General features: G+C 36.1%; 1 protein-coding gene across 3 annotated transcripts in view; it reads left to right on the forward strand.

Annotated features, from left to right (window-relative positions):
• The window catches only part of PLOD2 (procollagen-lysine,2-oxoglutarate 5-dioxygenase 2), a 101,193-nt gene that overhangs the window by 40,880 nt on the left and 34,837 nt on the right, over positions 1–25,476 (forward strand). For all 3 annotated transcript variants that reach the window (XM_059063587.2, XM_059063588.2, XM_067033608.1), the window contains exons 3-7: positions 1,952–2,088; positions 12,287–12,450; positions 15,580–15,692; positions 17,242–17,305; positions 18,586–18,683. In XM_059063587.2, coding sequence (XP_058919570.1) covers positions 1,952–2,088; positions 12,287–12,450; positions 15,580–15,692; positions 17,242–17,305; positions 18,586–18,683 — 576 coding nt within the window. The remainder of the gene's footprint in view (positions 1–1,951; positions 2,089–12,286; positions 12,451–15,579; positions 15,693–17,241; positions 17,306–18,585; positions 18,684–25,476) is intronic.

A 25,476-nucleotide genomic window follows, 5' to 3' on the forward strand; every position in this document is an offset into this window, starting at 1 on the left:
AAATGAGAAATATGTTAGAGAAGTGTGTTAGAAGGGAAGTATTGTAGTATGCATTGATGGGGGCAATATGAAAGAAAAATCAGGGTAAAATAATGCTGAAATCCAATGAGGGGCATCTCAAGGAGAGAGTGTGGAATATTTTTTACATGTGAGGCACTGTGTTAGCACCTTCATATATGGTATGCTGTTGTTTCGTTGTATAAACCATGTAAGGTAGGTATTACTTTACTTATTAGTGAGGAAAACTTGCTCCAGGGTATGCACCTGTAAGGCGTCAAATGTTGGACCCCAGCCCCATTTGACTGACTCTGGAGTTTTTGATCCTCCTGCTGTCTTTCCATTGTGAAATGCAGTGGTTCTCAAAATGTGGACCCAGACCACCGGTATCAGCATCGTCTGGAAAATAGGAATGAGGATTCTTAGGCACAACCTCACTTACTGAATCGCATACTCTGGGAGAAGGGGCCAGCAGTCTGTGTTTTAACGAACCCTCCACGTGATTCTGATGCATACCAAAGTTTGACACACGGATGCTGTGGAAAGAAAACAGAGACTAGAGCTTAACACAGTGCTGCACAGAGTAGGCGCTCAGATGCACTTAGGCCCGGTATGACTGCAATATTGGAGAAGTCCAGAAGGGTTGTAGAACAGAAGTGTAACAAATCTTAGGGCCAGAGGAGGTCACTTAGGGCAAAAACAAATAATTCTATTAGACTAGCCCCCATTTGAATCCAGTTGCCTGCCACAGTTTGAGTTAACATTTATCCCTTCAGTATAAGTAGTGATGAAGGGCTTCCCTGGTGGCGCAGTGGTTGAGAATCCGCCTGCTGATGCAGGGGGGACGCGGGTTCGTGCCCCGGTCCGGGAAGATCCCACGTGCCGTGGAGCGGCTGGGCCCGTGAACCATGGCTGCTGAGCCTGCGCATCTGGAGCCTGTGCTCCGCAACGCGAGAGGCCACAGCAGTGAGAGGCCCGCGTACCACACACACACACACACACACACACACACACAAAAGTAGTGATGAAGTGCTCACTAGAGATTTGAGTCTGGGAACCCCACGAGCTCTTGTATTTGGCTCAATGTTAAGTAAATTTGGAACTAATAATATTTATTTTCTAAATTAATTTGATCGTTTTCTTTTGTATTTATTCTTAATTTCATTCCCCCTGAATAGTAGATCCTTATTTTGGGAACTTCAGACTTTGTTTTGGTGAAACTAAGATATAAGGCGTGTGTGTGTGTGGTGGAAGGGGGCATAGACCTGCTTCCTGCTCCCTCACAGCCAGGTGAGTCAGCAGGCATATGATTCAGGAGGCAGCTGCTGAGGCTAAGCAAACAGAGCCGAGAATGGCTGCAGGGTTAGCTCTGAGTAATTAATTGTGCTTAGGCGATTTCTTGTATTGATAAATTATTAAACTTTTGAGGGTAATCTAAGCTTAAGATTTTTAAGGTAAAGAAGGTGATGTTTGACTTGATGCCCTCTGTGTTTCCCTGGACAACCCATTTGGTTTCAGCAGGAAAATCGCTTAAGGGCCCCAGCCAGGAATCACTGAGCTTCCAGGGCTCCCAACGTTCCAGACAGATTTCCAGCCAGATTGAAATGTGTTACGGAAAATTTCTTCATTTTCTTTTTCATTTCAGTCTGAATAAAGAGAAATAAGATGTGAGAAATATTTTCTGGGGCTTCCCCCACCAGCCCGCAGCTTCCTTGGATTAGACTCGACTTTTGAAATGGTAAAAGTAGGAATGGCATTCTACAGGGTAAATAGTATTGCAGAATTATGACCTAACTTAGGCATCAAATTTTTTTCTGTTTAGCATCATGATTTAGTGTAACATTTGAAGAGTGATACTGTGTTATACTATACAAGTTGCTGGTGACTTCCAGTTTTTATAATACTATCATAATCTGAGTTTTGCTCAGGGATGAAATGTTGATTTCATTTATAGGTCCTTGGTCAAGGAAAGGAGTGGAGAGGTGGTGATGGCATTAATACTATTGGAGGGGGCCAAAAAGTGAGATTGATGAAAGAAGTCATGGAACATTATGCCAGTCAAGAGGATCTGGTTGTCTTGTTTACTGAATGGTAAGAGAAAGAACCTGTGGCTTTCCAAGTCTGTATTAAATTATTTTAAAAGAGTTAAAATTCATTTTTGTAGATTATATATTAAATTATTTTATTCACATGAGATCATTGTTTTCAAAAGTAGATTTTATTCACAATTATAAAACCATGGTCTGACCTAGTTATGTAATATGATCAAATTTGATGAGTTACCGTAAACACCAGTGGGAAAATGGGGCATGAGCTAAAATTTTTGTGAAATTCATGTTTCAATCCTCACTTGAGATGGAATAAAGATCATATTGAATTTTTCTATTGAGAGGGCACCTCAATGGATTCTGGTTGTCTGGGAGAAAATACATCATGTAAGTTATAAGTGAGAAATAAAAAAGCCTATGTTTAATAATAAAGAAAAACCTTTCTCATCTGTAAATATCTTTTTGTCTACTAACTTTGGCGTGTTCGCTGTGTTTCCATCTTCTTCTCACATGTTTTTAATAATGTCAAGTTGTCATGAGCCATTATTTGTTGCCACCTTCTTTCTTCCATTTTTCTCTACATTCTTTTTTTATTTTTTAACTTTATTTTATGGCCATGCAGAGTGTGGGATCTTATTTCCCTGACGAGGGATTGAACCCACGTCCCCTGCATTGGAAGCGTGGAGTCTTAACCACTAGACCGCCAGGGAAGTCCCCCTACATTCCTTTTTATTTTTATTTTTTGGTCATTGGTCATCATTTTAAATCCCTTTGCATTTTCCTCTTTAACTTAGGAAAGTTATTTTATATCTCTCCCTCAATTTGAAAATCCAAAAGCACAGATTATTACAGATGAAAGTAAGAACAGTGCTTTTATGCAAATGTTAAATAAAGGCAGAAATTTTGAAATGAAATGGACATACTGAAGTCCTGGTGCCATCAACACTTACAGGTTTTGAAAGGGTCCATATACTTGCATCTTTAGAATTTCTCTACTGTCTCCTGGGAAAAAATAAAGTTCTGCTTATAGTTATTTATTCTTGCAACATGAGATGTGGTATAGATGGTGTTAGCTTGTGTACTGAGAATTTTTCTACAGAATCTATTATTATATATTTTTTTACCCTTAGAAAAAAGAGCAGGAAGTTGATAATAAACAGTTTAGATTAAATATTGAGTATGTTTGGGTTAAAATTACCGTGGATTTTAAACAACCGTTTTGGTCAGCTTGAACTTGCCACACCTATGTTTTGACTTTGACTTTGAGGCAGATTCTCCTTGGAGAAGTTACCACATATGAGCCAGTAATAGTTTTGGATTCCCAAACCTCTTTCTGCATTTTAGGAAGAACTCATTTTCCTCTCCCTTTACTCTCCTATCAGACTGCCCCTCCCCGCTATCCCCCATCTAAGATTTAGGCTTAGAAGAAACTGGTTTAATAAGGGGCCAATTTGTTTCTAATAAGAAAAGGGACACTGAGATATCTGAAGACTGCTTGAGGTTGCATTTGTTTATTTAGATGATAGTTTAAGATCCAGTGTAACAGAAAAGACAACAGTAAAATTTTAATGGAAGGTCCAGTGTGTGCCAGACACTGTTAGTACTTGAGATTTATCAGTGAACCAAAGATTAAATTTCTTGACAGCTCCCTCTGTGAGAACAGCCAGCTAACCGAAAACATGCAGGCCCAACTCAGCCAAGCCCTTGTCTAGGAAGAAGCATTAACATTTTCTCTGTCATCTGCATCTGCCATATCTGTCCTCCTGGAGAAACCTAGGGGTAATGAATAAGTAACCAAGATAAAGAAGGATGGACAACTGGTGCCACTTTAGAGCTCCTTTCTCTTCTTTTTTTTTTTTTAAACAACACCCTTTTAAAAAAGTACTCTGTACAAGTGATCAATACAGTAGAAATTGTGGGTAATCCAAGGTCTGGGAGAAATGAATTAGACTGTAAATTATATGAAATAGGAAAACCATTTTGCAACAGTATTGCTAATCTCTTAATTAAGCTTACCTCTGGTTAAGGCTACAGTTCAGAATTTATTATAATTTTAATAAATCAAACAGATTCCTACTTCTTATATGACTTTTTAAAGGACAGTTTAACTGTACTAATTAGTTTTATGGAAGCATGGGTTACTACTATATGGAAAAAAATACCAAGATTTATGTACTTAATAGTTTAAATAGTATTTTTTTTAAAAAAACAGCTTTGTTGAGGTAGAATTTATATACTGTGACACACTTATTTTAAGTGAAAAATTCAGTAATTTTTATTAAATTTACAGGGTCATGCAGTTATCTTCACTATTCAATTTTAGAACATTTCCAATAACCAACAGTGATTGCTTTTGCTCATTTAGGTAGGCTTTTGTGAATTAATTTGGAAGCAATCTTATAACATTGTTTCCATGGGAATTTGTATTCTAAACTGACTTTTGGATGAATGTTTAAAATTAGAGACTGGGTGTTTATAAATATACTCTAAGTTAAGATTTATCATGTTTATTTCAGATAAAAATAAATATTTTGCAAGGGTTTGGGTTCTACTTAAAACAGAATGAAAACTGAAGCTCTCCATATGAGAAAGTACCACAGACTTTTTTTCAAGTTATTTCATACTGCAGTGTGTGTGCACACGCACGTGCGCGTGCATGTGTGTTTCATTGCAATTAAAAAAGTTTGTAAAGCTGACAATCTCCCTTTGATTAGAACAACCACCAGTCAATATAATGGATTTAATGACTTTAATGGACAAAGCATGATGAATTCTTTTGAAATAGTCTTATAAAGATTTTGGGGACAAATATTGTAACATGATAGCTCAGATTCCCTATGGATTAAAATTATAATGATTTTATAATTCACCTTGGTCAAGGTAGCTGAACATTTTGAATTTATAATAAGGTACTTTGCATTTCTTTTAGAATTACCTAGTAAAACATGTATTTCTTTTAGTCTAGTCACATTGAAGACATATGGTCAGACCTAATTATTATTACATAATATCAGTTTTTTTTTCTTTAAGGATAATATGTAGGCCAATATGTAACAAAAGGTGTTTAAGTTATTGTGAGTAAATTTGATACATACTGAATATTCCCACAAACTTGTTCTGTGCTAGGTACAGTAAAACATAAACCAGCAGAGTCCAGATCTTGAAGTAAGTATGTTGTAGAGTACTTTTGAGTATCAGATAAATAATAAAAGCTTTGGTCATTTGTTTTATTCATTTTCTTTTAGGCTAAAGAAGATTCTTTAGAATACAGTTGGTGTAATTATTTGAGTTTGAATTTGGATGGAGCAGAAATTTATATTTTTTTGGCAGCACTGAATGTAACACCATTAAACAGAATACAGATGTGCTTTGTTTTGAGAGACTCCCAATATATGAAATAATTGAAAGACGTATTTGGTGGTGGTTCTTGGCCTCACCAAAAGGAGTATTTCCTCTCTGAAAATACCTTCCCAAGGATTTTGCTATATATCAACTCCCCAGTTCATTAAAGTATAGCAACTCCCCAGTTCATTAAAGTATTTGTTTAAAGATGACTAGCTCTATGACTTTGAGGTAAGATAAGGGAATTGACTTTGCAATTTATAGGCTCTTGCTAACTAATGATAGCAGTAAGGTAGACTGAATTAAAAAAAAACTAGAATGGTAGTCAATGTCACAATATAAAAATGAAGTTGATATTGAATTAAAATGAATATAAAGTAAAGCTGATATTATAGTAGTTTTCTAGGTGGCTCTGTTCTGGGAGATTGATCCAGCAAACACTGGTTGAAAATTGAGGGATAGTCTTAGTTACAGAAATCTTTGCTGTTAGTGTATATGCCTCATCTCATTTTGATTGTATATTGCTAGCTTTTGTTCACTTTTCATGTTGAATTGTAATTATTTTTATGCTTCAGACAGTGAAGCTTAGAGCTGTACCTGATTTACATATTGTCAGGGTAAACAGCAAGGAATCAATAAATACTAGCTAACAGTATATTGGCATTAAAAGACGGAGAAACATCTTGCAAGAGGCAGAAATATGGTGGATGTTTTGAGACTATTTTTTAAGATTTTTTCTTCATTCATTTGGAGAAATAAAGTGACTTTAAGGCAGGAAAGCATCCACATTTTCTAAATCTCAAACATAGAAATTATGTTAAAAATTGATTTTTGATTAGAAACAATGAAAATGCTCCTGCTGCTTCTTTTGATCTTTCCCATGTCAACCAATGTTTGTTCCTTTTAACTTCGAATTAAATATTAGAAGTGACATCAGTGAGCATATTTTTCACTTTGCATTCAGAATACATGTCTTGAGCAGAAGCTTTGACCGAGGTATTGAACTTAACACTATAGAAAAAGAGATCGACACAGATCCCACCCTCAAGGAATTCTCATATTATACTAATTCTGCAAACAAAACTGAACCAATCTAATTTAGAAGAAAAATGTGTGTCTTCAAAAAAAACTTGGATGTTGGCATAATCTCTTTAGAATCATTTACCTTTAGAAAATTGTGAAAGATTATGTTTTATTTGATCCTTTTGCTAATTGTGAAAATATTTTTATGATTTTGTTGTTATTAAGAAGTATAATTTATATGTATTAATTCTACAGGGGACCAGATCCTATCTTATTTTATTCTATGAAATAAACATTTTATGCCTCATAATTTAGGTTACATTCCCAATATGCCTACATTTTGTATTGTCTTACATAAGTTTATACAGAAGGCAGAGTGAAAATTTTCTAAAAGCAAAGCTTTTTAAGAATGATGGCTAAAATTTTAACTAACTATGGCAGATTTATTTGATGGATTTCTTTTTGGCAGTGAGGACAGCTTAAGTATGCAGACACAAAGAAGCTAGTCATTAGTGATGGACAACATTTCATTATATTAGTATGAAGGAAAGCCAGGACACATCAGAGTTTTCGGTTTCTACACTGCTTTTTAATTTTTTCCCTTTTTTTTGAAGGAAAGGTTGAACTCTTTAGCTGACACTTAGATATATGCAGTGCCTTCAGGCTCCTCCATGGTAGCGTGAAGTATGATTAAGAATTATGTAGGAAATGAGTGACATTTTTTCAAATTGTTCAAATGTTCTTATCGGTGTTCACTGAGTATATTAGTGGGTATGTTGAAATAAGGAAGAAGCAGATTGTATACAAAAGAAGCATTGGTTGTTTATATATATCTAGATAAATGGTACTAATTTGTCTACTGTGTGTGTGTGTGTGTGTGTGTGTGTGTGTGTGTGTGTATAATTTTTCCCCCAAACCCGATTATCTACTCCTTGAATCTTGTTTTTTTTGAGTAAACATATATTAAGCATCTGTTATTGTATAAATGGTGCTAGCTGGATCAGGGAGGTGACTGGGACAGAAATTTTGCCCTCTGGATACATTTTTCTATCCATAGGTTTGTATACGTTGTATCTGGCATGCTGTAGCTCCATCATAATAAATGCTGGGGATTAAAAAAAAAGCTTCTTGATTTCTTCATTGATTCAGTGAATGTTTATTGTGCACCAGATAGTTATCAGATTTGAAAGTTCTAGTGTTGCAGAGATCAGTTTAACTATCATTTAAAATTAGAGGGAGATTTTCGTTTCACCATTTATTTTACAATAAAGAGACTGATCCAGAAACACCAAGTGATAATGACAGATACCTAGCAGCTTGGGCAGTTGGAGGTCTTTGCCACATTCTCTCTGCTAGTGTTACTCCAGCACAAGGCTACTCTCAGGAAACTGTCTGGAGAAAATGACCCTCCACCTAGCCAGTGTCCTCATTTGACTCCTACCTCTACCCAGCCTCAGTAAAAAGTCTATATTCAGAAAATGAAATTATATACCATTTGGAGGAAAACTCCCCCAAGTAATAGTTTTTAAAATAGAACCCACTTTATCCGAACTAATACCTTCCCCTTCCTTCAAAATTTAATCATTTCCATTGTGATTTCATTGTAATCTATTCTGCAAGTTCAGTTGGGTGGACATTTCCAACTGCTTTTTCCTTTAGGTGTGTGTGTGGGGGAGTGGTTCCATAATATTGCTTTGTGGCATTAATTAGCTATGAAAATATAGATATGTGTTTAAGGTGAAGACATGAAGGACCTAGAGTCTGTCATACAGAGGGCAGTAAGTCAGAAAAAGGAAAACAAATACCGTATGCTAGCACATATATATGGAATCTAAAAAAAAAAAAACAAAATGTTCTGAAGAACCTAGGGGCAGGACAGCAATAAAGATGCAGATGTAGAGAATGGACTTGAGGACATGGGGAGGGGAAGGGTAAGCTGGGACAGAGTGAGAGAGTGGCATGGACATATACACACTACCAAATGTAAAATAGATAGCTAGTGGGAAGCAGCCGCATAGCACAGGGAGATCAGCTCGGTGCTCTGTGACCACCTAGAGGGGTGGGATAGGGAGGGTGGGAGGGAGACACAAGAGGGAGGGAATATGAGGATGTATGTATATGTATAGCTGATTCACTTTGTTATAAAGCAGAAACTAACACACCACTGAAAAGCAATTATACCCCAATAAAGATGTATAAAAAAATCAAGACAGAATTGTCAGGTGTGTTGCTACTTGCTTGCTTCAGTTTCATTAGCTTTTAAGCTTTTAAACACTAGCTGCTAATAGTTTGCGTGATTATAACTTTTGGCTTAAGTTTATATCAGTGGGGAGAAACAAATAAATAAGCTGAAGGAACACTTCTGTTGCTTTCTTCTCTGGCTCCCCAGTAGGGGGAATATACAGACGAATAAAGTCGTGGATCTGAAGGAAGACCATGCAGTCTAGTATAAACAGGCAATCCCAGCATGAAGAGTAGAAGATAAAACATTCTGTGAAAAAGGAGAGGAAAAGAGCTGTGGAGGTTAAGAGGAAGGAAAAGATCTTTTTACATTTATGCTGCTCAAGTAGAGGTTTGTAGAGGAGGTGACCTTTGAAATGGGCCTTGAGGGTGAGTGGTTTGGACGTGATTGGAAAGAGACGTGCTAAGCAAACGAAACATCATGATTAAAGCTATGGAGGACAGATCAAATAATTCAGTGTGACATCAGAACAGGTTATTTAATGGAATGTTATTAATGTGAGGCTGATTCATTTAGATTTTATTTTACAGGCCAGGGTTTGGTAAACTACGGACTGGCCCAGGCTCTTTTTTGTGAATAGTTTTATTGGAGCGCAGCTATGCTCAATTTGCATATTGCCTATGGCTGCTTTGTACCACAATGGCAGAGTTGAGTCATTCAGCGGAGACCATATTGCCCTCAAAGCCTAAGGTATTTTCTGTGAAAGGCTAGATAGTAAATATTTGCAGAGTCCTGCTTTAGACCATACTGGAGAACCACCGATTCAATCAGGGGACTGGTACAGAATAGTTTTCAGGAGAGTTTGTCAGACAGTCCTTGTTAGAAGTGGGGAGGAAGGTGGGTGATGTGGAGGCTTGTAGGGTGTTTGAATTATTCTAGTCCAGTGACTTCTAGTGGGAGTAGAGAGGCTTTAAATTCTAAATCGATTAAGTAGATGGAATCAATGAGATCTGGAAAAAGATTTGATAAGAGAAGCCTTAGAAAGGGAGGAGGGAAAGCTGAATGAAAGATTTTCAGCTTGGGTTGCTGGTGCCACAGAAACAGGGAGCACAGAAGGACAAACACTTGTAAAAGTTTCAGTGACCTGTTAGAGATAGAACACTGACCTGTCTGCTAGAAGACTCCATATGACCACGTGAGGTTTCCACCTTATGGTTTTTGCAGGACCCAGGAATATTTACCACAGTTAAAATTTTATTTTATTCTTCATATTTAAATGGGCCGAATGACTATGAGAATTATTTTTATGACTGTTGTGCATTTTTTAGAAAGTTTGAGCTTTTGGGTTGTTGTGGCTAAAATAATTTTAAGTAGAAAACCTTTCTTGCTCTTTGAAAAGTTAAATCGCTTCAAAGAACTTTCCTGAAGTACTTAAACACAGAAACAACAATGCTACTAGAAGAAAAGGGGAACATTTCAGCAACCTTCAATTTTTATTCAAAGTCAAATCCTCATTTGAATTACATGAAGATAATTTTTGCCTTTTACATTTTACTTTACAGGAATTGCTTTTTGTTTACAAAGGTAATGCCTGCTTATAAAATACTAAATTATAAGAGCACAAGTTGCTAACACTCCTCCTTCTCAAGCTACTGACATCTGCTAATAGTTTGAGCTATACCGTGGAGATACTATATCCTTCGCTGGGATTACAAAGACAGAACAGTCACTTTGCCAACTGTGCACTTATAGCTTTGAATACATGATGCTGCCTACAAAATATCTGAATCAATTTGGTCCAAGTCTCCAATCATATGATTCTCTGACATAATGAACTGTTTTCATCCATCTCTCCAGACAACGTGCTGGTTGGTGTTCCTCTGCAACTTGCCAGGCAGTCTCTGCCTCGGAGGGTTTGCTTTACTTGCCTCACCGCTCATGGCTCACTTACACGTAAAACTGGTCTTATTTCCTAATCTTCAATATTAAAAAAAATTATATCGCTGACTAGTAGTCTTGAGGAAAATATAATATCCCTGTTAGAAGAGATAGGATTATCCTAGGAGACAAAAATCTAAAGTGATCATACTGATGAAATCAGTTGTACTTATAAGAAAAAAAGAAACTTGTTGTATTTATGTAAATATCATTTTGTGAAGTCAGATTAATTCAGTTTTGTAAATAAGCAGGGAGGGAAGAGTTGGCTTGAGGTTTTAGTCAGAACAAATTTATTCTGATATAAAAGTTATCTTAAAACGTATGTGTATTTGGCTAAAAATAAAGTTGTTTAAAACTACAGAGTGGTGGAAACTTAAAAGTGAGTTTTTCTCTTACCTCTTGTTTCCTCAGTCCCTTTCCTATAGTAACAATAATGTTAATTTTGTTAACTTTTTTGAGAGATTATAATGTGTCAAGTATTGTTCTTAATTTTTTATTTTTAACAATAACTTGATGAGGTAGGTACTACTTTCTCCCTCATTTTATACTTAAAGAAACTGAAACATAAAGAGTTTAAATTACTAACTTGTCTGTGGTTACTCAGCAAGTGACAGAGCTGGAATTAGAAACCCAACTGGCGGACTTCAAATTGTATGCACTGAGTCATTTTATGATTATGTTATTAATAGTATTAAAATTTTCCTGCCCATTGATCCTAGAAGAAAGAAAAAACTATATGCCAAAAAGTGTATCTGTGTACACATATATCAATATATGTTTTAATTTTGAAGTTATTTTTTGTAACTGAAATAAAAAGCAATGATGAAATTTAAATTCTCTAGAACAATTTAAAATGAAAAAAATAGTCTATCTCTCTGACTCCAACTTTACGTTTACTATTTTTTAAAAAAATTGGCTAGGCAGAATTACTAAATTTAGTTGCACATTAGCAACATTTTAATCCTCTTTTTTGAGTCCGCCTGCCGATGCAGGGGACGCGGGTTCGTGCCCCGGTCCGGGAGGATCTCACGTGCCGCGGAGCGGCTGGGCCCGTGAGCCATGGCCGCTGCGCCTGCGCGTCCGGAGCCTGTGCTCCGCAGCGGGAGAGGCCACAACAGTGAGAGGCCCGCGTACCGCAAAAAAAAAAAAAAAAGTCTCCAGAAAAATCAATGAAACTATAAATTTCATTTTTTACATATTTTTTCAAGTGTATTGAGCTTTAAAAAGATGCACTTGTCTATATATTTTTATTTTCGGATTTCAGGCTAAATAGTGATTCAAATATAAATTTATATTGATGACATTTAGTAGGTAAACACATTTTATCAAAGATAAAGAAATCTTCAGAAATTATAATGGATGGGTACAAATTATATAGAAACATTAGGCAGTTACAATGGCAGCTTCTGTCAATGATTGTGTTTATATTATGTTTTACAGCAAATTACTGATTTTTAACATTTCAACACTTTTAGAATTTTGATTTTGGAGAGTAAGTGATTATTGAAAAATATTAATGCTAAAAAAGCTGTCTTTTATTTGGATTTCATTTGCCAATGTAATGTAAACACTAATAATTTAATACAATCCATATAATCTAAGTTGAGGGAAGCTTGTTTGGTTTACTCTGTAAGTAGTTGGTATTAATCCTGTGTTGGATTCTAAATTCTGACTTTTGTTAGAGACTGTTTCTTGGTTTATACGTCTAAATTCTGACAACTGTATTTTAAAACTTCTTCTTTCCTTCATCAAACAGCTTTAATGTTATATTTGCTGGTGGTCCAGAAGAAGTTCTAAAAAAGTTCCAAAAGTCAAACCACAAAGTGGTCTTTGCAGCAGATGGAATTCTGTGGCCGGATAAAAGACTAGCAGACAAGTATCCCATTGTGCCCATTGGGAAACGCTACCTGAATTCGGGAGGTGGGTAAGGTGCTGGAAGAAAAGCGTAATGCAAGTCATAGTAAATTATAAATATTGATGAAACAACCTTTTTAAAAATATGTAACTGTAGACATGAGGTTTGAAATAACCATTATCTTCTGTTCCTATGGGAAAATTATTAAAATCCACAGTGCATTTTCTAGTTGACAAAGCATTTTTTCATCTATTATATGATGCTTCCTAACGACACTAGGCAGTGTAAATTTTATTTCTGCATTTTAAGTGAGAAAACCCATGTTTCCCCGATTTAAGTGACTTTTCTTAGAGACATTTAGTTATTAAAGGAAAAACAACAGGGATCCAGGTCTTCTGACTCTAATTTCATTAAGAATTTTCTGGCTCTAGGATAATGGGTTTATAGTAAATTCCCTTACTTAGGAAAAAGTGCAAGCTACACTCATGTAGCTTTAAAAAATAGGCATTACTTAATTTTATCTATATTTTAAATATATTGGAGTAAATGATTTATCTTGAAATCCCTAGTCAAAAAAAGATTCAACATTGAGTGTCTAGGTGTACTTTAAGTACTGCATTTAGCTATGCCACCTTAGATTAAAGGAACAAATTATTGCATTTCCCTCTTTCCTTCAAAAAAATAAAATAAAATTTGACTTTGGACCTTATTATAACTCCAAAGTGTTTTCCTTAGATTGTGAATAATATAAACATATGACCAGAAGACATGGCTGTAGGATAGGGGACACGTCAAAGAAACAAGTTGGGTGGAAATTGCAAGCCACACTGGGAAAACAGATTTTGGGGTAATTTATATATAATAACTGATTGTATTCAGGTCAGTTCAAATAAGTGCTGCTTGAGATAGCATTATGTCTGGATCCTAGACTTTGATCAGTTACCTCTGTCAATGAAACTTTCAGCGAGTAATTCCCTTTCTCTGAGATGCCACAATTATAGCTGTACTCACCTGCATTTTACTTTAGCAACCCATTTCCATATGGTGCCTTGGAACTTTGGCAACCCATATAAGTACTACATTTTTGAAACCTCAAATCCCAGTGTGTACTGCCTAGTTTCAGCTCACTTTTTCTCTTCGTCTCCATATGTTTTTAAAAAGTTCATGGTTTGGGGGAATCTCTTGACCATTTTATTTTTCTCCTAATTTATCTACCACCTTTGGATTTTACTTCAATATTCAAGACAGAACCCAGGGTTTCTCATATTGGTCACTTTGTCCTCAGTATTTTAGCAGTCCTTCCTCTTAGATTTACAGTAGAGATGGCTTGCCACTCTTGACTTCTCTGTCTGAGCAATTGAATTGGGAATGAGTACAGCTTCCATCTCCAACTTTAACCCCTCAGTGACACCTGGCTAACCTTTTAACTTATCCCAAGCCCTAGGTAGTTTAAGAGCCGCTTAGCTATGGAACTCTGAGATAAATTTTACCTTGTATTTATTAGTTTTTCTAAACATGTAGAGTGAAATATATCATATGCCAATGTATTTAGATAATGATTAAATCTACTCCAGAATCTGAATTTCAAACAGATGCACAATACTGTAGAAACAGCAAAAAACTAGTGAATGCCTTTGTGAGCAAGTTTAATTAAGGAGAAGGTGTTTATATGTGGGAAAGTGATCATACAAGGACATCAAAATGTCATCCTTATGCCTTCTGTAGTCAAAATAATTAAAGAAATGCTAGAAAATCTAAGTATGTTCAATAAAAGTTTGTGTAAGGTTTATGAATGATATATTGAGAGTTATTTAAGAGACATGAGTTTCGTTTGTGGGTACCTCATTTAGTTAAAAAAAAAATCTTTATCATGGAGAGTAAACATGTTTCCTTATGAGGAAGATTGTGCAATATTAGAAACTTAATTCTTTTGAAATAATATGACAGTTTAATAGGAAAATGTAAGTAATAGGAAAATGTAAATCATATAATATATATCACATACTATGAAAATAGATGTAATTCTTTTTCCCTTTTTAGGACACTTGGGATTTATGAAATGGATAAGGAAACATAATTTTTGAAAAACAGTAGTATAAACCATTGGAAAATATCATGTGTTGCTTCTTGAATATGTTTTTTATCACAGAAATTGGTTATAAGAATTAAAAAATACATCTTTTTCAGTGTTTTGGGATTTTTTTATTTGGCAAAAGTGACACAAAAAAATGAGCCACCAGTGATTGATTTAGTCATGTTTTCATTTTGTCTTGTTTTCTCTAGTTAACGGTAATATTCCTGGACCTATTTCTTTTAATTCTTTTATTCCTACGAGGACCTTTTAATCTTGAGGGTAACAAACTAGGTTTCCTTTCAATTTACAGGAGTAAAATTGGTCCTTTTTAAAAAGTACTGCATATCAATGAAGCATAGCAGTTTGGCTGCATTTCTGAAATTCAGGGGAAGACTCAAACACGGGAAGAATGATCCTGTTTTCTGTGTCTTTTACAGACAGCTGTTGTTGGCATATTTAATGTTTATGCTCTAAGGCCAAGGTGAACAATCCAACTTTGGACTTCCTTTCTCCAGACCATGACATACAAAGCCCAGCCAGAAAATGGTTTAGCAAACACACTACTGACGAGAGCAGTGAAGGAAAAATTCCCCAGATGTCCTAGATATAAAACTTCTTTGGGATGTTTACAATCAGTGACAGATCCAACATTCCTTTGATTGCATACTAACATTAAAACCACTGTAGTAGAGTTTTTTTTTTCCCTTTTTTTCAGAAACAGTGAATCCTTTACAAAGGATCTAGGAACAGCATTTTAGAAGGTCAGAAAGAAAATTCTTCTGTCTAATTCTCACTTTTTCCTAGTAACTCTTTTTTCCCTTACAAGCCTTGTAAAACATTAGTTCTCCCTCGTGTGTCAATTAATTTGGGGAATATGTTTATTCAAAGAGAGTCTTTGATTTTGCAATTGGTAGTAAAAACTTCCTCTCTTGCAGTTTATATATGGAAACAAAGGTTACCCAATAACTCATATTTCTGTCATGGTGAGCTGTGAAATTCAAAATTAAGGATTAGGACTAATAGCTTTACAAGTCTGTGCGAATGGTCTATAAAATTAACATAGACATGAGTTTTGGTCTTTGAATTCTGAATCCTCTATTCTTTCTCTTTTGTATTGCAGGATTTATTGGTTATGCTCCATATATCAACCGTATAGTTCAAGAGTGGAATCTCCAGGATAATGATGATGATCAGTTATTTTATACTAAAATTTACATTGATCCATTGAAGAGGGTAGGTAATAGCTCTCACTTTCAGTGTAACTTCCTTGTTGAAATGGCTACTGGTGCTCCAGCCATTGCATCCATATTCTGGGCAGTTAACAGGCAGAATAATAAACAAAGGGCCATTTCAGTTGTGTCCGTGCTCTCTAAGTAGCTTATCTAGAAGTCTTACAAAATACTTTCTCATACTTTTCTTTGACCAGAACATATTTATTTGGCCACACATAATATGCAAAGGAGTTTTGTTCTTTATTTCAAGTACATGAGTCCTACTAAAAATCTGAATTCTCTTATTAAGGGGAGGAATGTTGGGGACAATAGCAGCCTGCCATTAAACCCTAAGGACAATATTCTTGAGACTGGTTTAAATGAAACTTTGGAGAAAAGTGAAAACAAAGTTCTCTAATTTGATAATATTTTTAGTATATTCACCTAGTGTAAGTTAATGTTTCATAAGTTTACTATGTATAACCAGTACAGTTCTAAAATTTACTGAATTGTGTATTTCTAGGTGCTGTCATTAGGAAACATAAGTGTTTTTTTACGTACATTTTACAGTGAGTTTGTAACTGGAGCTGCTGCTTTTTCTTAGATAAATACTCCAGTTATCTATATATTTTCATTAGATACTTCTTAAGAAACTATATTCTTTAAATGTTTGTTTTTCTTCTCTCCATTTTTTTACTGTCTCTACGTGCCTGGTACGGCCAGCCTGAGGACTTGTTTTCTCATCCAAGAGCAGAAACCTACTCCTGGCATGAGTGCTATAGCCCATGCAGCTTGATGCTTGTCTTTCTGAGTGTAATTCAACAGTGAAAGTGCTCTGAGTCTTATTTAATTGTTTTGGCTTTAGGATGCTTCCTCTGAAATATCACTGCTGGGTCTTTAATATTTTTTGTTGTGTAAATCCTGTTTAACTTTTTCTCTAAGCATAAGATTTTATCTGGTTAGCATATGTCTTAGTCTGCTTGGTTTACCATAACAAAATACCATAGACTGGGTGGCTAAAATAACAGAACTTTATTTTCTCACTGTTCTGGAGGCTAGAAGTCTGAGATCAGGGTGCCTGAATGGTTGGTTTCTGGTGAGAGCTCTCTTTCTGGCTTATAGACGGCAGCCACCTTCTTGCTGTGTCCCCACATGGTGGAGAGAGAGACAGAGACAGAGACAGAGGGAGGGTTAGGGCTTGAACATATGAATTATGAGGGAACACAAAAATTCAATCCATAACAGCGTGCAAAGACAATTTTAGGAGTATTATTATGACAGAGCAATGTAGCTGAAAAACTACATTGAGAATAAGATTTGTAAAGCAGATTAATCTTTATGATTAAGTTGATTAATTATAAACCTATTGTAGCAGTCAGGGAGGTTATGCTGCATAATAATAATCCCCAACCTCAACAGCTTAACATAACAGGGGTCTTTCTGAAGAAGGTTGCTATAATAATTTATGTATAAGATATTTAAATTCCCTAAAAACACAAACTATATTAACATGATAGTGTTGTTTGCTGTTTTATTGTCATTTTTAATATTTTTTCTATTCTCAATTTTAGGAAGCTCTTAACATCACACTGGATCACAAATGCAAAATTTTCCAGACCTTAAATGGAGCTGTAGGTATGCTTCCTAAATACTGGGTTGCTCATGTGTGCAAATGAACACCTGTGTTTTCAACTGTCTGTCTTTTGTTATATTCATTTGGGGCTATGACTAAGATTGATGTGTAGGTATTGCAGCTTTTAAAAAACATTGTACTCAAGCTGAGCTTGATATAAATACATTCAGTTAAAATCATTTCCTAAGAATAGTACAAAGAGATAAGCTTCTGCCCTTAGGTAACTTAGACTTTAGTATCTCACCATCTGGGGACTGTAGATACAGTTTTGAATTAATTACACTTTGTTATTACACGGTTTTCAGTATCAGCTCTTTACATTGTGAGCTACTCAGGAGTATTAGAGTATTTTAACCTAGGTGAAAGGTAACTGGTAACGAGGCATGTACACTGTGGAGTGAGTGTGAGTGCGTGTGTGCATGCCTATATGTATTTTCCTGATAGACACGTATCTTGATAAAAATACATTAACACATTAAATTTAATTAATTGATACATTAAAAATAAACATACATTAATGCATTAATACTTCACAAATTAAAAATACATTCCACTTCAATACAGTTTAATATTCAATTTAATTATTCAATTAATTTCAATTAAAAATACATTGCAGTTCAATACAGTTCTTCAAGGCAGCTCATGAGTAAAAAGATTCTTAGAATGGAAGACATTTAGTTTGGAGTGCTCTGGAAATGTGAGGAAAGGAACTTGAAAACAACAAAAAAATGTTTCTGCTCCCATCTGACTTGTATATTCCTGGGATTTACATTAGGCCTGATTTTCAAGGACTGGAAATACTATCAGTGATGGCCAGTTGTAGAAACCTAGCTTATGCCTGGCAGGTTTCTATTTGCCATATGTATATTGTTATTATCTTTATAATAACCTAGAAAATCAGGCAAGAATCCCATTTTATGGATGAATAAATTGAGACAATAATTTAATTCATCTGGGATTATGTCACTCTCAAAAGGCAGAGGCAGTATTGCAAAGATGCTTTCCTTCCACCAAGACCCCTTGGTGTCTTAGCCACCTCAGTTTGCCAGCACCAGGTTGGAGAAAGTCAGGTCCTCAGAATCCGTATCTGTGTCAGTGTTGTCCTTCATTTTGGATATCTGCTGACTTGGAGCAGGCAAAGTTTCCAAAAGTGTAGCACATGGAATAGCGTGCATGAGAAATTTTATAACAAAAATAAGATGTATAGATAGATATATATACATGTATATATGAATACATACACACACATTTTAAATTACTAAAATCTGTCTTTTTAACCCAGATGAAGTTGTTCTGAAATTTGAAAATGGCAGAGCCAGAGCTAAGAATGTGTTTTATGAAACATTACCAGTGGCAATTAATGGAAATGGACCCACCAAGGTGAGTCACAGTGACCACTCTCTGTTTCCTTATTTCTTTTTTTTTTTTTTTTTTTTTTTTTTTTTTTTTTTTTTTTGTGGTATGCGGGCCTCACTGTTGTGGCCTCTCCCGTTGTGGAGCACAGGCTCCGGACGCTCAGGCTCAGCGGCCATGGCTCACGGGCCCAGCCGCTCCGCGGCATGTGGGATCTTCCCAGACCGGGGCACGAACCCGTGTCCCCTGCATCGGCAGGCGGATTCTCAACCACTGCGCCACCAGGGAAGCCCTGTTTCCTTATTTCTTGGAGATAGATTATGGAGCGATATATAGCATGACTTCTTCTCCTCCCCCTCCCCTCCTTCCCTCCTTCTTCCCCTACCCCTGTTTCCTTCTCTCCCACCTCTTCCTCCCACTCCTCCTCCTCCTCCTTCTTTAATATCTTTAAGAGGCTTGGTAAACAAGATCCTACGGTATAGTACAGGAACCTATATTCAATATCCTGTGATAAACCATAATGGAAAAGAATATTTAAAAAAATGTCTATATGTGTATAACTGAGTCACTTTGCTGTTCAGCAGAGATTGGTACAACATTGTAAATCAACTACACTTCAATTTAAAAAAACTTAGAAATATCTTTAAGAGGTTTTATTTGGTGCCAACAATTTACTAGTTTCATCTTTTACACAGTATATTATCTGCTTTCATTTAGATTAATCAAACCGATGATTTTTCCTCAGCAGATGGATAACTTTCTATTCTATTTGTAACACATTTCAGTTTCATGTTTAATGTAATAGCTTACTTGAGAGTGAGCCACATTTCCCTCATACAGAGTATCCTCTCTGAGTAAGAAATGTTGAGGTTTATAAGAGATCATTTGTTTCACCTGAGTCACCGTTGTCAAGGTTAATAGCTCTCTTAACGTTGGCGTGTAACTGTAGGTCCAGAATGCTTCCTCTTTTTTAAAAAATAAATTTGTTTATTTTATTTATTTTTGGCTGTGTTGGGTCTTTGTTGCTGCGTGCGGGCTTCCTCTAGTTGCAGTGAGCAGGGTCTACTCTTCATTGCAGTGCGCAGGTTTCTCATTGCGGTGGCTTCTCCTGTTGCGGAGCACGAGCTCTAGGTGCGTGGGCTTCAGTAGTTGCGGCTCGCAGTCTCCAGAGCTCAGGCTCCGTACTTGTGGCGCACGGGCTTAGTTGCTCCGCGGCATGTGGGATCTTCCCGGACCGGGGCTCAAACCCGTGTCCCCTGCATTGGCAGGCGGACCCTCAACCACTGCACCACCAGGGAAGCCCCCAGGATGCTTCCTCTTGCACTTATTCTATAACAATTATAGTTGACAAATATATAATTTGTCTAATGAAATTTTATGTGCTTTTGGAACATGTATAATTGAGCTTGCTGACAATGTTACTGACTGCAAAATTTGTAATAAGATTTTATTGCCGGAATCTAATTAAAATAGAACAGGAATTGGTATATATATAAGTATATATACACGTATATACACATGTATATATACGCACAAACATACACATATATGTTTAGTAATACAGTGCTGAAAACAATGTTCTGAGATACTAAGATGATGCCTGGCTTACTCATAAATACCTAGAAAAGAGATTACCAAATAAATTTGCATTGTGGGAAGAGAGGATGGGGCGATGGGGTCTGCTGTTTCAGTGGAGAGAGTAGCCTGAATTCCAGTAAAAGCTATCTGCGTGGGAAGACATTCAAGGAAAAGCCCACACTGGCAGCTTTTCCACCATAAAAATGGAGGAAGTAGATTCCCCTTCTCTAGTTAATCTTTCCACCTTGCTTTTCATCCCATCCAGCCCTCCTACAGAGCCTTCCCAGTGGACTCCTTTTTCTGTATGGTAGCAATTTTCCCAGCTCTAAGTCTCTCCTTCTCATCAGCATTTTAAAGACCCTCAAGCCTCTCTTATCCTAGAAACCCAGCCAACACAAACTGCCACATCCTTTTCGATCTACCTTGCCTCCCAGCCTGCCTGTCTTTTTCCCTCCCTTGCACAGCCGTATTCTTTAAAGTAGAGACAACTCACTGCTACCACTATTCCTCTTCCCATCACCCCCAGGAGTGGCTCCTGTCCAGGTCTGTTGTGACCTCCCTGTTGAGTATTAGACACTCATCAGCTCTCATTTCTCTCTCATCCAGAGATAACATTTGACGATGTTCATCCCGTTTGGTCCAATTTGAAGTACTTCCCTTTGCTTCCATGATGCTCTGCTGGTTCGTCTAATAATTTTCTGGCCTTTTCAAGTCTCTCTCTTTCTCTTTCTTTTTTTAATATACATTTAAAAAATTTAACACTCGGGGTGTGTAGGGGGTTTCAGGGGTTGGGTGATCCTCTTCCTGAATTGTTTTAGTTAAGTGTTCTGCAGGTGTCTGTCTGAGACATCTTTCCTTTCCCCAGCTACACGCATTCTTAGGTAATCTGCTCCATTCCCAAGTCAGCAGCGCTGATTATTTTCAAATCCTTGCTGTAGCGTCTATCTTTCCTGAGCTCTGGGTGTGAATACCCAGTTGTTGGATTTATCTGTGCGTCATACAAGACCTGGAGGTCAGGACCTTCAGCTCTGCCTCCTCTTCCACCCACTTGATTAACCAGAACCTGGGTTTTGTTTTGACTGTATTTACCTCCCATTCCCAATCCAAGAGACATCCTTTCTAATTCCCATGCATGGTGGTTTGTCTAATTTGCTTAGAGTCAAGAGCAACCTCCTTAGTTCAGGCCACCTGCAACCTCCCACCAGTAGCAATCACCCACTAGCAGTCTGAAACTAGACTATTTTGCTGAAGCAGAAACCCAGTTACATTACTCACCTGTGTTATGCCTTCTATAGATTTAGGTATGAAGTTCCACATTCTCAACTTGGTTTTCTTTTTTTTAAATTTTGCTTCTGGTTTAGGGGTCCCAAGTCTACCATCCTATCTACTCCTCCACTCCTGATACTGTAATATCTATACAGAATATCTCATTCTCAATAATTCTCTCCCTCAGCTCCTCCATACTGAGTTAATTTGAACTTTGTAAATGTTTCGTGTTTCCTCTGTCTGCAAGTCTTCTGTACATGCATTTCACTCATTCTGGAGTCCTCTGACCTAATTCCCACTTGCTGTACCCATCTACTAAGTGCTGTTCATCTTTTAGGTGTCAACTTTGCTTTAACTCCTTAAGTCTCCTGAATGCCTTTATAATATCTGGAACTTTGTCCATCCCAGAACATAATACCACACGCTGGACAGGGATGGAACTGAACTTCCTTTTTTTTTTTCATCTCTTACCGGGTCTTTAGCCTAGGAATTACAGAAATCATATCTATCCTGTTCACTTTTTGTTTTGCCAGGGTCCACATGTGTAGCATATATTAGCCTTTCAGTAAATTGTGATTGAATGTCAGAGTGTATAAATAATCTAATGACCTAGCATTATTCTTGGGAATGGTGAGGTAGATTTTCTTCTGGCAGGGCAAGACAGTCATAAAATTTCTGTGGGTTCCTGTAACTGTCCCTAGGCAGATAAATGGACTTTTACAACGGGACATCTATAACTAAATAGTGTGCTATTTCTCCTTGGTAATGTAATATTTTAATCAAATTTGAATGTCTTTAAAGAGGGTGCTTGGTCCCAGAATTTAGTTACTGTGAGTGAGGGCTGATATTCAGTGATTCCATTGTTTTCACCCATTTTTTCCAAATTTCTAGGATAATGCTGATAGGAGTTTTACAAAGCGATTGAAAGACTTCTCTTAAGAAAAGGAGCTCTAGTCCTCAGTCATTTAGAAAGACCTGTGTGTACTAAGAAATTTTAAGGCTTCCAAGAAACATTTTCAGTTTGGGCTATCACTGTTTCCGGCATTTCAAGCACTATGATGATCCTATTATATTTTCTGTGACATGATTTTATGATTCTATCTGGCAATAAAAATGAAGTAATTTTTTATTGTAAAACTTATGTTTGGTATAATATAAAATTTGAGAAAGGATTATATAAATAAGCATTCAACTAATGCTAATACTTTAGGAATATGTTAAAGTTAAATAATACCACTTTTTCCTCTGTGTTCAAGATAATGAGGAAAGAAAGCAGATTACTCATTTTAGATATACCCTTTTTATTTAACCATCATAAAAGATGAAAGGATTTTTATATGATATTTTGTAATTTAACTTATTATTTTATTTACTAAGAGATGATTATAATGTCAGTAAGTCATACCTTAATCCCAATGTTACTATTTAAGCCATTTTTTTCATTTAAAAGTATACATAGTCTGAAAAAAATACATAATCTGTAATGATAAATTGCTTATAATGTGTTTATAGACCAAAGTATGTGAAGGTGAGTTTATTTCTTAGTTACTTTCTCTAAATCTCATGCTATTAGAAAGAGCAACTTTTAAATTATAAACAGTTTTAAAAATCACTTCTAATCCCACTACCCTCTCATATTCTTTTCATTCATAATTGCGTTCAGTATTTATGTCCTTGCGGTATATAGATATGAGCATTCATATTTTTCATTTGTTTTCATAATGGTGTATAAACAATTTTGTGCTTTTTAATTAACATTTTATTTGAAATGTTTTTAATTTATTCTACATAATTATTCTCATACTTGTCTACATACAATCTAATATAAATCAGTATTTAGATAGAAACCATGACTTCTGATTTGAAGTTTCACTTTTTATTCTTGAAACTTATTTACTATTAGTAACACATCATAAGATTTGAATATTTGAATACCTAAATTTTTCTTTTAAATATCAGTCATTATGAGATTGTTAGTATTTTTTTAACATCTTTATTGGAGTATAATTGCTTTACAATGGTGTGTTAGTTTCTGCATTATAACAAAGTGAATCAGTTATACATATACATATGTTCCCATATCTCTTTCCTCTTGCGTCTACCTCCCTCCCACCCTCCCTATCCCACCCCTCTAGGTGGTCACAAACCACTGAACTGATCTCCCTGTGCTATGCGGCTGCTTCCCACTAGCTATCGATTTTACATTTGATAGTGTATATATGTCCATGCCACTCTCTCACTTCGTCACAGCTTACCCTTCCCCCTCCCCGTATCCTCAAGTCCATTCTCTAGTAGGTCTGTGTTTTATTCCTGTCCTACCACTAATCTCTTCATGACATTTTTTTTCCTTAGATTCCATATATATGTGTTAGCATACGGTATTTGTTTTTCTCTTTCTGACTTACTTCACTCTGTATGACAGACTCTAGGTCCATCCACCTCCATACAAATAACTCAATTTCGTTTCTTTTTATGGCTGAGTAATATTCCATTGTATATATGTGCCACATCTTCTTTATCCATTCATCTGTTGATGGACACTTAGGTTGCTTCCATGTCCTGACTATTGTAAATAGAGCTGCAATGAACATTTTGGTACATGACTCTTTTTGAATTATGGTTTTCTCAGGGTATATGCCTAGTAGTGGGATTGCTGGGTCATATGGTAGTTCTACTTGTAGTTTTTTAAGGAACCTCCATACTGTTCTCCATAGTGGCTGTATCAATTGACATTCCCACCAGCAGTGCAAGAGGGTTCCCTTTTCTCCACACCCTCTCCAGCATTTATTGTTTCTAGATTTTTTGATGATGGCCATTCTGACTGGTGTGAGATGATATCTCATTGTAGTTTTGATTTGCATTTCTCTAATGATTAATGATGTTGAGCATTCTTTCATGTGTTTGTTAGCTATCTGTATATCTTCTTTGGAGAAATGTCTATTTAGTTCTTCTGCCCGTGTTTGGATTGGGTTGTTTGTTTTTTTGTTATTGAGCTGCATGAGTTGCTTATAAATTTTGGAGATTAATCCTTTGTCAGTTGCTTCATTTGCAAATATTTCCTCCCATTCTGAGGGTTGTCTTTTGGTCTTGTTTATGGTATCCTTTGCTGTGCAAAAGCTTTTAAGTTTCATTAGATCCCATTTGTTTATTTTTGTTTTTATTTCCATTTCTCTAGGAGATGGGTCAAAAAGGATCTTGCTGTGATTTATGTCATAGAGTGTTCTGCCTATGTTTTCCTCTAAGAGTTTGATAGTGTCTGGCCTTACATTTAGGTCTTTAACCCATTTTGAGTTTATTTTTGTGTGTGGTATTAGGGATTGTTCTAGTCTTTAACCCATTTTGAGTTTATTTTTGTGTGTGGTGTTAGGGATTGTTCTAATTTCATACTTTTACAGGTAGCTGTCCAGTTTTCCCAGCACCACTTATTGAAGAGGCTGTCTTTTCTCCACTGTATATCCTTCCCTCCTTTATCAAAAATAAGGTGACCATATGTGCATGGGTTTATCTCTGGGCTTTCAGTCCTGTTCCATTGATCTATATTTCTGTTTTTGTGCCAGTACCATACTGTCTTGATTACTTTAGCTTTGTAGTATAGTCTGAAGTCAGGGAGCCTGATTCCTCCAGGTCCATTTTTCTTTCTCAAGATTGCTTTGACTATTCGGGGTCTTTTGTGTTTCCATACACATTGTGAAATTTTTTGTTCTAGTTCTGTGAAAAATGCCAGTGGTAGTTTGATAGGAATTGCATTGAATCTGTAGATTGCTTTGGGTAGTAGAGTCATTTTCACAATGTTGATTCTCCAATCCAAGAACATGGTATATCTCTCCACCTATTTGTATCATCTTTAATTTCTTTCATTGGTGTCTTATAATTTTCTGCATACAGGTCTTTTGTCTCCTTAGGTAGGTTTATTCCTAGATATTTTATTCTTTTTGTTGCAATGGTAAATGGGAGGGTTTTCTTAATTTCACTCTCA

This window comes from Kogia breviceps, chromosome 5 (assembly GCF_026419965.1).
Source record: "Kogia breviceps isolate mKogBre1 chromosome 5, mKogBre1 haplotype 1, whole genome shotgun sequence".
Classification (NCBI taxonomy): Eukaryota; Metazoa; Chordata; class Mammalia; order Artiodactyla; family Physeteridae; genus Kogia; species Kogia breviceps.